The sequence below is a fragment of the Triplophysa dalaica genome, chromosome 19 (genome assembly GCF_015846415.1).
Source record: "Triplophysa dalaica isolate WHDGS20190420 chromosome 19, ASM1584641v1, whole genome shotgun sequence".
NCBI classification, from domain to species: Eukaryota; Metazoa; Chordata; class Actinopteri; order Cypriniformes; family Nemacheilidae; genus Triplophysa; species Triplophysa dalaica.
This window is the reverse complement of record NC_079560.1, coordinates 19,599,969-19,615,063: the sequence shown is the minus strand read 5'-3', so window position 1 is coordinate 19,615,063 and position 15,095 is coordinate 19,599,969. Positions and strand designations below refer to the sequence as shown.

General features: G+C 38.1%; 2 protein-coding genes across 9 annotated transcripts in view; one reads left to right on the top strand and one right to left on the bottom strand.

Annotated features, from left to right (window-relative positions):
• The window catches only part of LOC130407814 (uncharacterized), a 143,567-nt gene extending 128,844 nt beyond the window's left edge, over positions 1-14,723 (bottom strand). The window contains exons 1-7 of one of the 5 annotated variants that reach the window (XM_056731082.1): positions 14,547-14,723; positions 11,947-12,858; positions 11,499-11,595; positions 11,300-11,410; positions 11,005-11,171; positions 10,833-10,873; positions 9,625-10,727 (exon numbers count right to left, since the gene is read on the bottom strand). In XM_056731082.1, the coding sequence (XP_056587060.1) occupies positions 9,925-10,727; positions 10,833-10,873; positions 11,005-11,171; positions 11,300-11,410; positions 11,499-11,595; positions 11,947-12,845 (2,118 nt within the window). In that variant the 5' untranslated portion in view covers positions 12,846-12,858; positions 14,547-14,723 and the 3' untranslated portion in view covers positions 9,625-9,924. Of the gene's footprint in view, positions 1-9,624; positions 10,874-11,004; positions 11,172-11,299; positions 11,411-11,498; positions 11,596-11,946; positions 12,859-14,546 lie in introns of those variants that run through there. The other 4 variants (XM_056731083.1, XM_056731080.1, XM_056731081.1 and 1 more) reach the window with 4 other exon arrangements.
• Positions 3,897-9,671, top strand: LOC130407815 (sentrin-specific protease 7-like). 4 transcript variants are annotated; one of them, XM_056731086.1, is made up of 12 exons: positions 4,486-4,666; positions 6,385-6,421; positions 6,508-6,600; positions 6,680-6,763; positions 6,992-7,075; positions 7,776-7,865; positions 8,014-8,088; positions 8,201-8,354; positions 8,476-8,587; positions 8,841-9,178; positions 9,257-9,450; positions 9,526-9,671. In XM_056731086.1, the coding sequence occupies exons 2-12, from the start codon at positions 6,405-6,407 to the stop codon at positions 9,659-9,661; spliced, it is 1,377 nt and encodes a 458-aa protein (XP_056587064.1). In that variant the 5' UTR covers positions 4,486-4,666; positions 6,385-6,404; the 3' UTR covers positions 9,662-9,671. The 4 variants fall into 4 exon arrangements, with proteins under 4 accessions (XP_056587067.1, XP_056587064.1, XP_056587065.1 ...); XM_056731089.1 differs by lacking the exon at positions 9,526-9,671 and having other exon boundaries at positions 3,897-4,666; positions 9,343-9,454; XM_056731087.1 differs by lacking the exon at positions 6,680-6,763.
• Positions 14,724-15,095: the final 372 nt, after the last annotated feature.

Below are 15,095 nucleotides of genomic sequence, written 5' to 3'. Positions count from 1 at the left end.
GGGGGTTGAATAAAACTGATAATGATGTGAGCTCAGAAAAGACATTTGTGGTTATTTCATTATAAATGTTATGTTATATTTGTCTGACCTACACATGCCTCTTTGATTTAATTGTAAGCAGGATGACTTAATGATCATAATCAATGTCAAACCGACCAAAACAATCAATTTCAGTGGGGGTTGAATAATTTTGAACACAACTGTAAGACTAAAATGGCTCTTTGAGAAGCTTGATAAATACGGGCCCTGAATGTTGGGCTGAGAGAACACCTTCCCAATCTTTCACCAAGAGTACAGAGTTCAGAGTACTAGCATGTGCTCCATATACAACAATACTGTACAGTATTTAAAGCAGATTGTCACACATTTTATTCCAGTAAACAATCCTGACGGTAGATTTATCTTTGTACACAAATTCGTCGTGACCTTCAAAAACCCTTTTAAACCTTTTTGAAATTTTACGTTTCTTTTATGATTTTGTTACAGTATTCTCTGCCATTAGGTTAAATCACAATATCTGGAGAAAATTCCTCCTCTAACAACGCCTATTTATTTCAACAATTATGACACAATTCATAAGACAGGAAAACTATGAAAAAGTAACATGCAGAAATAAATAAATGAATATTAAATTGTATAAATCTGCAACACTCTGAACACGTGGTTAAACATCTCCTTAGAACAGATTTTAACATATCAGTTTTGTTTTTGACACTAGTGTCTTGCTGATCATCTAATGATGATCGTGATATTTAAGTTTGGATAAAAATCCACAAAAAAGTGTTTTTAATTTGGCAGTTGTAAACCATGTCTTTGAAATCAATCTAAAAAGCCACTTCTAAAGAAAACATGTGTAACATGAAACAATAAAACATATTTGACTAAGGTCAAGCAAGTTGCATTGTGGGATGAAGAATCCCACACAGTGTGCTCTGCTTAAATTCTCAACATCTTGGCATTGGCCTAAATGTCCTTTACATTTTTACACAATGTTTTGTTTGATATGGTTTGCCACAGGCATACTTGGATATGTCATAGCTACAAAAAACTCCTTCCCAATGTGACAAAATGATAATTGAGTTTATTTGTTGTAGATAAAATTTGCATTTAACTTAATATTGGCAGTGATAACATGATTCCCAGTAGATATAGAAGTTATTGAGAGGTCAAAACTGAACACAACTTTCTCAAAGTTTCTCAAAGTTGACACACAGTTGTGTAAAAAAAACAACTAAACTAATATTTTAAATCCACCCAAAAGCAGCTGAATTAAACCACATTCTGGGTGTGTGTGTTTGAGGCCAAGCGTCACATTTTTGGTTCGTTTTTTCACACCAGTTCACCTTTTTAGAAATATTCTGCTCTCAAATACGTTAGATTGATGGATTTCTCGTGTTTAAGTTCATCCGTCCATCCAGTCTCATTAGAAATTATGGTAAACAAATTATGACCTTGATAATACAACAAAATACAACTAAAAAAAACTACATGTCAAAACTAATTGACATGAATCATTTGACATTTGCATGGTTCTGTGTGTCAGACTCACATCTCAGTCAAGATGTACAACAGTAAAGATAGATCCATGCAACACTTCATGTAGAGCAGATTGCCATGTTGGATGTTATATTTTTTGACAGGTTTGGGTCATATAGTGTTATGGTTAAGTGTTCAACTCCTGAATTTACTTAATAAACCTCACAAACCACAGTTGAAAATGTACTCAGCACAGGTTTTCTGATGCTCCCTTTGGCAAGTCTGCAAAAAAGAGGCATGAGTGTGTTTATTGTGTTGGGGCAAAAAAAGTTTCAGACGTTTGGACTGTTCTTGGTCTTGACACACCTTGCTCAGTTGTGACTTAAGGTAACAGGATGTGTAATTCTTTTATCAGTTTGAATTTATAGTAAAATCAACATTAAATGCAACGAAAGTAAAATCAAACAATTGCATTGCATGATTTTTCACTTCAACATGTTAAAACGATTTGATCAATGAAAAAAGTCAAGAGAACAGACAACTCCATAAAGTGTTTGCAGATTCTTGTCTTAAAGTTTACAGACAGATAGTATCTGTTTGAAAGGTCGGCAGCAATATGTAAAAGTGTTTTTAAATATATCAACGAATACATATTTCCTATATTATTTGGTAAATTTCTCAATACCAGAAGAGCACAATACCTGGGGCCCGTTCTTCGTACGTCGCTAACTCGGTTAGCTGGATTTGATTGTTGACGATTTGGCATGATCTTGGATTGTTTGGTTCTTCGAAGCTCATCCTGGACTTGCTGTCATAGCAACAGGTCCGTAAGCTTGAACCTGCTCGCGAGCAGGCTTACTTCATGTAAACAGGATTAGATTGCTGCTTTATAAGCGGAGGTGATATGGGAAGTCTTTCGCAGACATGTCTTGTCCGTTTTTACGTCAGGAATCCGTTGCTGAAGGTGCCAGAATAATTCGAAGAGCTTTTCGAATTAATCGCGTTTTGCAATATCGACAGGATCCTTTTGCGCAGCGCGATAATCTACTGATTGAGAGATATCGTTTTTCTCGGGAGGGTGTATCTACATTATCAACTTGTTGGAGCCACACGTTAAATGTTGGACTCGTCGCAGTCGGGCTTTAACAACTGCACAAACAGTTTGTATAGCTTTGCGATTCTTTGCGAGTGGCACTTTCCATAACACTATTGGAGATGCAGAAAACTTGGGTAAAAGTGCTGTATGTCGTGCCACTCGCAAAGTTTATCTGTCACTCAAACAGTTTTTAGGGGGCTTTGTGGTATTTCCATGCCACTTAAGACCACAGGCTGTAAAGCAGATTTTTTTTGCAACTGCAGGTACATTATAATTGTTAATGAAGATCATGGAATCATGATCATGCCAAAAAGTAGCCTAGGACTTACAGTATTTGTTCCTCAGGCTCCCCTAACATTATTGGTGCCATAGACTGCACACAGGTCCCCATCAAGGCCCCACCTGGCCCAAATGAAGGGGATTTTTTGAACCGAAAGGGATTTCACAGTGTAAATGTGCAAGTAAATTACTACAACAATTATTCATATTCCAGATAAGTAATAAATAAATAAAAGTTATGTAATCAAAAAGTATGCAGTTGAGTGATTACAAATATTTTAGATGGTGTGCGACTCCATGTTCCACATCACAAATGTGGAAGCCACATGGCCTGGTTCTGTGCATGACTCCAGGATTTTCAGAGAGTCACATTTATGCACATTATTAGAACGTGGTAAGGAAAAATTATTTAAAACTCACTGTATTACATAATTTTATTCTGAGCCTAACAAAACTGCATTTTTCCAGGTGCTTACGATGGGATCCTGTTTGGCGACAGGGGCTATGCCTTCAGGCAGGCAGTACTTCATGACGCCATTCCCCGACCCAAACCCTGGACCACAAACCTGTTACAATGCAGCTCTAGCCAGGACAAGGCCACGCATTGAAATGACCTTTGGCCAACTAAAGGAAGATTTCAGTGTCTTTTTAAGGGTCTGAGGTATGCACCTGACAGGGCCTGTGACATTATTGTTGCATGTGCCATCTTCCACAATATTGCCACCATCAGAAAGGAGAGGACCTCTGTGGTGGAGGTGCAGCCTGATGATGACCTCCAGCCAGTGCACTTGGACCAACCTAGTGGCAGAGCTGCACGGGACAGAATTGTGGAACACCATTTTATGAATTCTTTCTTTTACACATAAACTTTCATTAAATGAATTATAGAAGACAACATGCTTAGTTCATGGAGTTTTATTTCAATTATTGTTTCTCAAGAAAAGCCAGTGATGGTCATCTTTTGCCTGCAATAAGATATATATATATATACATAGTTATCTGTCATGGTTCCACTATCATGTCATGTTTTATTCTTGTCTCAAGTGGAGCCATGGCATTGCCTGATGGTTTTGTGTGAGGAGAGATATTTTTGACCCTTGCGGTCTTCCATACTCTCCTCAAGTCGCGTCATTGCCCAACCCTCCTGTTTCATAGTTAGTGTTAATTACCTCCCCTATAAAGACTCCTCATGTTTCTTTGTCTCGTTGCTCGTGCATTGAATGTGTTTGATACCTGTTTTATGATCGTGTTCTTGTATATGTTCCTGTCGCTGTACCTGTTTTCAGACCTCGTGCCTTGTTCCTGTCTCCCTTGTCTAGTAAGTGTTAGTTTAGTGTTGGTTCCAAGTGTTTGTTTTCTTAGTTTTAGTTGAGTAAGTCAGTGTCCTTGTTCGTTGTTAAAGTTTATATTTCCCTGTATTGTTTTACCCCATCGTGGGTTTTTGTTTTGTTAGTTTTGTCAGTGTTTATGTTTAATAAATCCTGTTTACCATCTATACCGTCTGTGTCTGCCTGCACTTGGGTTCTCACGCCATGTCTCACACCGAGGTTCATGACAGAATGCACGAGCCACAACAGAACCCAGTAGGCAGCATGGACGGTACGACGTTGTCCTTGCGGTCTCGCGCACGACCTGATTTTGCCGAGTTCGACGCGTTCCTGGGTCCACAAGGGAGGCCCTTCACCTCCAACGGTTCAACCAATCAGCATCATCAACGTCACCTCGTTGAGTTTGAGCGCCGGTTTTCGTGCAGCGACGGTTTCTGATTTTCGCCTTACAAGACACAGCGCTCCACATTCGTTTGGTGCAGGCAAGGTAAGTTTATAACTTATTGCATTTTAAATCCGCTCCTGCTCAGCATAAGGTTCCTTATTGTTTTATAGTTGTATTATGGTTTGTGTACTGACGCTAGCAATCGCATAGACTGCCATATGAGGCGTTAATCGTCCAAACAATTTTCTATCGCATCTCAATTTCACGATGGATTAACAAGTAACGCCAACACTAGCTAAATGCCCTTATAGAATGTAAATCGGCATCCGAGCCCATAACTGTTTTGCCGCACAGTCCGGGAGTTATTTCCCCGCGATTGTATCACCCGATCTATGTTGCACGTTTTTATTTGTTCATGTGGAAGACGATATTTTTTTTACAAATCTTCACTGATAGAGTTGGATCGATGATAATTGAAACGATAAAATATATTTTGCTGATCTGGGGACAACATTGTGTCGATTCCGAGACATCTTTCACTAAGGTTCGTAATATAAACAATAATTGATCAATGGATTCTACATAAAAGCAGTTGAACTATCATATGCTTGTGTTATTCTAGGGTCATCATATTTCTGTGTTGATCCAGGGTCACCATATGCCTGTGTTGATCCAGGGTCATCATATTTCTGTGTTGATCTAGGGTCATCATATTTCTGTGTGCATCCAGGGTCACCATATGCCTATGTTGATCCAGGGTCATCATATTTCTGTGTTGATCCAGGGTCACCATATGCCTGTGTTGATCCAGGGTCATCATATTTCTGTGTTGATCCAGGGTCATCATATTTCTGTGTGCATCCAGGGTCACCATATGCCTGTGTTGATCCAGGGTCACCATATGCCTGTGTTGATCCAGGGTCATCATATGCCTGTGTTGATCCAGGGTCACCATATGCCTGTGTTGATCCAGGGTCACCATATGCCTGTGTTGATCCAGGGTCACCATATGCCTGTGTTGATCCAGGGTCACCATATGCCTGTGTTGATCCAGGGTCACCATATGCCTGTGTTGATCCAGGGTCACCATATGCCTGTGTTGATCCAGGGTCACCATATGCCTGTGTTGATCCAGGGTCATCATATTTCTGTGTTGATCCAGGGTCATCATATTTCTGTGTTGATCCAGGGTCATCATATTTCTGTGTTGATCCAGGGTCACCATATTTCTGTGTTGATCCAGGGTCACCATATGCCTGTGTTGATCCAGGGTCACCATATGCCTGTGTTGATCCAGGGTCATCGTTTGCATGTGTTGATCTAGGGTCATCATATTTCTGTGTTGATCCAGGGTCACCATATGCCTGTGTTGATCCAGGGTCATCATATTTCTGTGTTGATCCAGGGTCACCATATGCCTGTGTTGATCCAGGGTCACCATATGCCTGTGTTGATCCAGGGTCATCGTTTGCATGTGTTGATCTAGGGTCATCATATTTCTGTGTTGATCCAGGGTCACCATATGCCTGTGTTGATCCAGGGTCATCGTTTGCATGTGTTGATCCAGGGTCATCATATTTCTGTGTTGATCCAGGGTCATCGTTTGCATGTGTTGATCCAGGGTCATCGTTTGCATGTGTTGATCCAGGGTCATCATATTTCTGTGTTGATCCAGGGTCATTGTTTGCATGTGTTGATCCAGGGTCATCATATTTCTGTGTAAATCAAGGGTCATCATATGCCTGTGTTGTTATATAAACAACAGTTGTTCACAGTATTTCTTTATTGCAAGCGCTAACACCTTTTTCTTTATTCGTAAGAATCACCAGGTCGATTAACAATGGAGGAGAAAAAAGGGTAAACATTAAATGAAATATTGTCTTCATTTACTAAACCATTAACTGCTGCTCTAATAGTGTGTGGTTTTGTATTTTTCCTTTGAGGGTCTTCGGTGTGCCGTCATTAACAGAAGAATCATTGGTTACATTGAATGATGGAATGTGGCTTGATGACATCGTTATGGACATTCAGTTGAGGTAATTTTGCTGATGTATCTAAAAACTGCACATCATAATAGTCTTATCAATCTCTTTTCTAATTTTTACAAACTTCTAGATCTGTTCATGAAGAATTGGGACCAAATATAAGACGGAAATCTTTGATCTACCCAGTGCACTTTTACACAAAGCTAAAAACTGGGTAGGATTCACTCACGTTACGGAAGACAAAGGGATCATTAGATAAAATAAAAAGTTACTAACACAGCCAGTTTCTCTTATGCGTTTGTACATGTTCTATAGACTTGCTCTATAGAATGGGATTTAAAGAAGCCATGTTCTCTCAAAAGTATATTTTAAATTGTATTTAAAAATTTGAATTTTAACCACATGCTTAACCATTTTTACTATGTCATCTTTGCGATTGTAGTGGATACACAGATGTCATCAGATGGACAAAACATGAGGACATTTTTCGCAAGGACTATCTTTTGATAGTTGAAAATGTCCTTGGGTGAGAACTATTGTAGTGGTTATTTTTAATTTTTTGTCGCAAGATTTCAATAGTCCCTTTTCCCATTAATGGACATGGCAACTAAATCAATTTTATATTGTTTCTATAATTTAGATATAATATAATTGACTATTTGTGGGTATGTATGGGTAAACTTTTCAACTATTTTTCATTTTACTACGAACATTTCATTCAAATTCCAAAAGCATAAAGTTTTTGATTATTTTGCAGACAATTTGAAACTGACTAAACTGTCAACATAACAAGCTGTAATGTATTTTGACTTTACAGTATTCAAGATTTGAAAACATGTAGAAATTGGAAATGCTGATTATAGGGAAAAGTCAAGACGTCTCGTAATTTTTCCATGGTTTTACTTTCCTTACATTACAATTGTTTTTAAATGAATATGAGTATACATTCCATGTTCTGCAAATAAATGCAAGTAAAAAAGAAATATGGGAGTAGTTTACAGAATGAAACAAAAATTATCATTTTACATTACAACACATTCGGAAAAAAGTTGAAGATGATTGTTAAATCATACCAACGACTAATTGAATGTACTTTTACTCTAAATGTGGAAATGAAATTATGAAAATAGTTGAAGAAATGACTGTGCCTCTTACTGTATATAGCACATAGGTAATTATAGAAACCTATGTTATTTATATAGTCTATAAATGTTTTTTTTTTTCAGAAATCACTGGAGACTCATGATTGTGTGCTTCCCTGGGAATGAAGAAGTGGAATACATCAAAAGGGGGCGAAGACTGGTACAAAGAAAGAGGTAAATGTTTATTACGTATGGGTAATTAAACCGTAGTTATATTTGTGTAGTTAAATTATGTGCTGTTGCCCATACAATGACTTTATCTCACATTTGTGTTGTGAATCTAAGAGTTCTTAGTCTTTGATCAGTTGCGTTTTACTTTTAGGCCTTGCATTTTAATGTTAGATTCCAGGCCAGTTGAAGTGAGTGATAGCATGGAGGTGTTCCAAAATATTCGAAGGTTGGTTCTGTTGTATATTGTTGTATATATCTACTTATATATATACCCTCTATGGTAAACATAATAAAGCTTTACAACTAAGGTGTCGATTTAATAAAGGTTTTTTTTTCAGTTACTTAACAGAAATGTGGAAAAACACAAAACAAAAACCTCGGATATATTCTGCGGATTCTATGCCAGCTCTCAAAGTACAGGTACCTGAACAGCAGGGAAACAGCTCTGAATGTGGCCTATTTGTCCTACTCTATGCAGAGCACTTTCTGAATGTAAGTTTTGAAAGTAATTTTTTTCCTAGATGCTTGTTGGCACTTGGGCGATATTTTTCAGATATATTTTCATATCACAAAAGAAAATGTAACACATTTATGTTTCCTTCCTTACCTGTAGGATCCTCCCAAAGAACTAATCAATGAGCTTGACTGTACATCCTGGTTTACACTGGCCGATGCATTTTCAAAGCGTGCACAGATCAGGGACAAAATGCAAAGTTGTCTAGAAGGTGTAATACTTATTTTTGGAGAACATTGCAAAATCCTGATATAATCATTCAAATTCTAATCCAAATTAATTTTAATCAATTAAAATGGTAAAATAGTAGTTTCTTACAAATTACTTTAAATAGTTTTGGTAGTTTATGGTACACAAGCATAACTTGGTTGTGTTGATGTGGTAGATGGTATGAAACTGATACATTCATTGTAAAAATTGTAATACTGATGATTACCTGATTGATCTGAGTTTTGCATGTGCAGCAGAGGGAGGAGAACCAGAGGAAATCAAAGCAGATGAAGAGGAAAGTGAAGAGCAGCAAAACATTTTTGAGAGAGGGAAAGACGCTGAGGAAAACAAAAGTGAACAGAGAAGGCAAGAGGAAAGCATAGTAAATGAGAAAGTAAAAGAAAATAAAGAGAAAGGAAAAATACATCATGAAAGAGACGAGTCTAGTTCACTTCAGGCAGGAAACTATACAGTGTTGGGAAGGCTGTCAGTTCCAGGCACCAAAAGAAAGTACACAATCACTCAAGATGAATTAAAAAGAAGGATCACTGCAGAAAACATGTCAAACAACATGTTAAGAAGTCTGATTAGGGTTTGTACATTCATTTGATCTGATTTTAATTACAACAAATCATTTGTACTTCATACTTACACATTGGTTTATCAAAAGGTTCGTAAAGCGGATCTCCCAGAGGAGCTCAGAGAACAACGACCAAAAAAAACAAAGACTAAAGTTAGCATATTCTCTGCCCTCAGTGAAGGGGAGGCCACAGACTTAGCCCAGGAGCTTGGGGCAATGCTTGGGCGACATGTCACCCTAGATATGAGTACAAGTATTCCAGGTGCTGAGGCAGAGGTTGCAAAGTAAGTTGATTTCCACATACAAGGAGGAAATTTCTATACTTACTACTTACAAATCTATCCATTCACCCTTAATAGGAAAACACTGCGCACTCTCCAGTGCTTGCTTAGGGAAAGACTGGGAGAGGAATCACCTTTTAGTCTGATCACCCATTCATTTGGACCACAAGTTGTAGATGTTGTCATCTCATTTTTAATCAGTCAGTTTAAGTAGATGTGCATTGATTTTATAAAACAAATTCAGACTGTGAACTGTTGTTAAATATCACATGGTTATGCAGCTTAATTTAAATGTAGAGATGGCATTACCAGATCAATAGTATTAAACAAGTACATATATACATAAATGTATGAAAAACTTTTCAACAATAGACCTAAACAGAAGTCTCTTTATCTTCATGCTTTTATGTGAAGTTATTACAAAATAAACATGTTTAAATTCTGTTGCAAAATCTTGGATGTCTATCATTTTTGCATTCAACTTTTGTATTTAGCTTTAGTATTTAGCCTTTTAAAATTCTTTCCATATCTCCGTTTCATGTTTTTTGCCCTGTGTGGAAACAATGGTCTTATCTTCCTGGTCAAATCCACATTTATTTCTGTACACGTAGGTCCAGTCTTGCAGCCATTTGTTACAGTGTCGTGTAATTCTTTTATTTGGTGGCAAATGAGCTGGGGAATTGACTGCCATTTTTGCACAGTCTCCAGTATTTCCTTTAACATCTGAATTTCTGTTTTTGAGGGGTTTGCAGCAGTGTCCATGTTGACTTGCTGTGATGTGTCCTGATCTATAGTAGCAGCTGTTTTTAACGTGATATCAAATAATTCACATGCCAGGAGAAGGCAAGCACATTTCTCATGATGCGAGTATGTACAACAGGTACACTGAAGTGTTGTTGCTGAAGTGTGGTAAATTCTCTCGTTGCATAAACTTTTTACATCCACCTCTTTAGTGTCAAAGCACAGAACTGAGTAAAGTTTATTTTGCTTAATTACACTAGCATGTGCATTCATTTGAAAATCCAAAGCAGGGAACTTCTGAGAATCATGTTCACGCAGCAAATCAGTAAGTACAAGGTGTTTACATTGATGTCCTCTGATTCCCATTGGGCAGCTACAAAAACTTTCAGATGGACAAACTTTGTAGGTAAGACCAGTGGTTTGTTCTGATGTTACTTCATAAAGGTACATGTCGTTGGATACAAGATTAATGTTATTCTGCCAACCTTTCTCTATCAATCGTGATGCTGATTGAAGTATTTGTCCTGACTTCAAAGAAACATTGTTCATTCTTCCAACTGCCTGCAAATCTTGAATGGCCTGGAAGTATCCATCTGTCTTCTTGAGGATAATTTTTATAAGATCATCCAGCCTACGGTTCCTGATGCCACCCAAAAACTGATATTTAAGGCGATGGAAAAATCTACTTTGACAAGGAAAGGAAAAAAAAATATGTTTTAGTGTGATTGTGTGACCTTGATCTTTTTTAAATACCAAACACTTGTGACTCTATTACTAAACTTTGCATTGTTAATTCATGATGAAGTTAAATAATACCTTTCAACAAGATTGTTTGTATCAGAATCCGCATGGTTGTAGCATCGACCAAAGTCAGACCACATGTTTCCTATTTCCAGCCAGTGATCCTTGAAGTATGAGCAAAGAGCTGGGATATCTTCAAACCTCTTGAGGAATTGTTCAGCTGTTGACTTAAAGTCAAGTTCCTATATTCGAATATTAAAAAAATCATAAGTAATTAGATGTTAAATAAAAAATTTTCCCTAAAATAAAAATACACATGTAAGTATAATAGGGCACAAGAAAACGAAAGGGAATATATCATTTCACATACTGTTGTACAAAGCTTCATCTTTCTGATGAAAGAAACAATTTCTGTCCTGACATCAGTATTTGATAATCCACTAACTCCAGAGTCTGTTTTTGAAAGCCAACGGACAACAGCCTGAAAACAGATACATCTATTACATTATTCGATTTGTGCGCGTGTGTCTGTGTGTAAGTGCATGCATGTATGGAATGGATATACATACTTGCATAACATGATACCAGCACAGAAGGATATCTGACTCTGGAAAGACTCTCCGCAAAGCATTTATCTCACACATGTCCTTGTCCACCATGAAGCACCTTCAGGAAACAAAAACTATAAGGATGAATAAACATCTTATTCAATTTAACTTGTCTCTGTAAATCTTGTAAATATTACACAAACTATAATACTGTGAATAATGTTCTGACTTAAATGTGTACTTCAATTAACAATTGACAGTTTATGACAATCCAACGTAGTAAAAATTTCAGTTGAGTGTATTAAGTAAAGAGACAACCTTGCAATTATATCATGTATTTTAATACCATATCTCTTAATTTATTCACTTATTATAATTTTGATTACAATGTATGTAAAGATGCAAAAATGAAAATTTAAACGTAAAAAGCACTATATAGATTAAACTAAATTAAATAAAATATGAAAACCTTGGTGCAGGACACACTCTCCTAAATTGCTGTAAAGCCAATCCCAGTGTTGACTCTTTTTCATTGCTTGTTACTATAAAGGCAACAGGAACTCCATGGCCATAGTCATCTCTTATAGCCAGTGTATAAAGTGGAAAATTATACTGGTTGACGCAATGAGTGGCATCCAAAAATATAATGTTCTTTCCATGTCGGTTCAGATTATCTCTCATGTTGGGTGTCTGAAGGATAATTATAAGATCATTCTCTTGGGTAAAAGGCTGAAAGAAAACAACATTGTCCTTGCATTGACCAGTTAATAATTGGGCTGAACTAATAGCATCATCTTTATTCAAATGGCTTCTGCGCAGCAAACATGTGCGAATACTCTCAATGTCCTTTGGAGTAACAAAGTACTGACGGTTGTTCAAGTCAGTATGTCCACGAGATCTGGACCATTTGTGAGCTTCCAGTAGAATGATATCTGGCTTCACACCCAGTGATATCCATTCTTCAATCTGCTTTCGCAAATCTGGACACACTGCTTGAAAGTGTCCTTCTTTTTCACAAGTTGCATTGTGCCCATTGTGTTCTTTGCTGGTACGTTGCACAATGACTTTGTGGCTCAGCCAATCATCTTTTATCTTAAATGATGTGTAAGCCATACATCCTGCAGTTTTGTAACTTCCATCATTTGGATTCCCTGAACGGATACAGTAAAAAATATAGTATCCTCTATCCTTGTCCTTCTGACTTGCAGAATTTGTGTTCCTAAAAAGGTTCAAAGTTTCAAGTATTTTCTGAATGAACACCTCATGATTTTCTTCCTTCCTCAGAACATGGACATCAACTGTAATATTTTTGTTTTTTCCTCTTTGTCTTTCTTCACTCAACACTGTTTTTCTTATACAATCCTCCATTTCAGTTTACATGCTGTGGAGAAAAAAGGCAGATTAGCCAAGTAAAGATGTCCCTTAATACAAAATTGTATTCTTATTATAATTGTAGAAGAAAGAAATCAATGACTGTATTATAACAAGTGAACTACAAGAAATATGACCCTGAGACAACACAAGAGACACTCCATTTTTATTATTATTATTATTATATAAATTAACTAAGATGAACTATAAAAAATGTCCCTGGGTCGGCACAAGCTACAGGATTTCATTTTAAATTAAGCAGACCATTACACACCCAGATATGGGTATACATGTGTTCACACTGTTTGGAGCCCATTTTGAATGCTGTTATTAATGTATTAATGTAAGCAGACTATTTTAATTAAAATATATATATTTTAATTGAAATGCTGTTGTCTTTGAAAATAAAATAAAATAGTTCAAGAAATATATTTCTTATTTTACCAGAACTTTACTGTAAAATTGTGTAAAAATGTCATGTCATGTCATGCATATGATGACCCTGGATCAACACAGGCATATGGTGACCCTGGATCAACACAGAAATATGATGACCCTGGATCAACACAGGCATATGGTGACCCTGGATCAACACAGAAATATGATGACCCTAGATCAACACATGCAAACGATGACCCTGGATCAACACAGGCATATGGTGACCCTGGATCAACACAGGCATATGGTGACCCTGGATCAACACAGAAATATGATGACCCTGGATCAACACAGGCATATGGTGACCCTGGATCAACACAGAAATATGATGACCCTGGATCAACACAGAAATATGATGACCCTGGATCAACACAGAAATATGATGACCCTGGATCAACACAGGCATATGGTGACCCTGGATCAACACAGGCATATGGTGACCCTGGATCAACACAGAAATATGATGACCCTGGATCAACACAGGCATATGGTGACCCTGGATGCACACAGAAATATGATGACCCTGGATCAACACAGAAATATGATGACCCTGGATCAACACAGGCATATGGTGACCCTGGATCAACACAGAAATATGATGACCCTGGATCAACATAGGCATATGGTGACCCTGGATGCACACAGAAATATGATGACCCTGGATCAACACAGAAATATGATGACCCTGGATCAACACAGGCATATGGTGACCCTGGATCAACACAGAAATATGATGACCCTAGAATAACACAAGCATATGATAGTTCAACTGCTTTTATGTAGAATCCATTGATCAATTATTGTTTATATTACGAACCTTAGTGAAAGATGTCTCGGAATCGACACAATGTTGTCCCCAGATCAGCAAAATATATTTTATCGTTTCAATTATCATCGATCCAACTCTATCAGTGAAGATTTGTAAAAAAAAATACCGTCTTCCACATGAACAAATAAAAACGTGCAACATAGATCGGGTGATACAATCGCGGGGAAATAACTCCCGGACTGTGCGGCAAAACAGTTATGGGCTCGGATGCCGATTTACATTCTATAAGGGCATTTAGCTAGTGTTGGCGTTACTTGTTAATCCATCGTGAAATTGAGATGCGATAGAAAATTGTTTGGACGATTAACGCCTCATATGGCAGTCTATGCGATTGCTAGCGTCAGTACACAAACCATAATACAACTATAAAACAATAAGGAACCTTATGCTGAGCAGGAGCGGATTTAAAATGCAATAAGTTATAAACTTACCTTGCCTGCACCAAACGAATGTGGAGCGCTGTGTCTTGTAAGGCGAAAATCAGAAACCGTCGCTGCACGAAAACCGGCGCTCAAACTCAACGAGGTGACGTTGATGATGCTGATTGGTTGAACCGTTGGAGGTGAAGGGCCTCCCTTGTGGACCCAGGAACGCGTCGAACTCGGCAAAATCAGGTCGTGCCGGTCTCGCCAGGCCCACTTGATGCTTGGATTCCGCCAGGGGAATTATGGTGACCAGGAGTTCGCCAGGGCATTCTCGGCGGTGGCGGAGGTGACCGAGTTTGGTGAGGCGGAGTTGAAGACGATCTTCAACTGCTGCCTCACCCGGCGCCTCACACCGTCAGAGAAGAGGCTGCTGGCTCCCTTGGGGTTTGCGGACATGGTCAGGTACGTGGCCAACCGTAGCGATCCCGGGGGTGAGGTTCCACATGGGACTTTCACCCCACGGTCGAGCGCTGCGGAGGGTATCGTCCTGGCCGCCGCTGCCCTTGGGGAGTCAGTACCCTCTGGCTCGAGCTCCACGGTCGCCAGCCCTTCTGG

Bases quoted from the DNA above. Each gene is read 5' to 3' on its own strand.
- LOC130407815 (XM_056731086.1), top strand. The intron at 8,588-8,840 runs GTGTAATACTTA...TTGCATGTGCAG, and splicing joins AATGCAAAGTTGTCTAGAAG to CAGAGGGAGGAGAACCAGAG. The intron at 9,179-9,256 runs GTTTGTACATTC...GTTTATCAAAAG, and splicing joins TGTTAAGAAGTCTGATTAGG to GTTCGTAAAGCGGATCTCCC.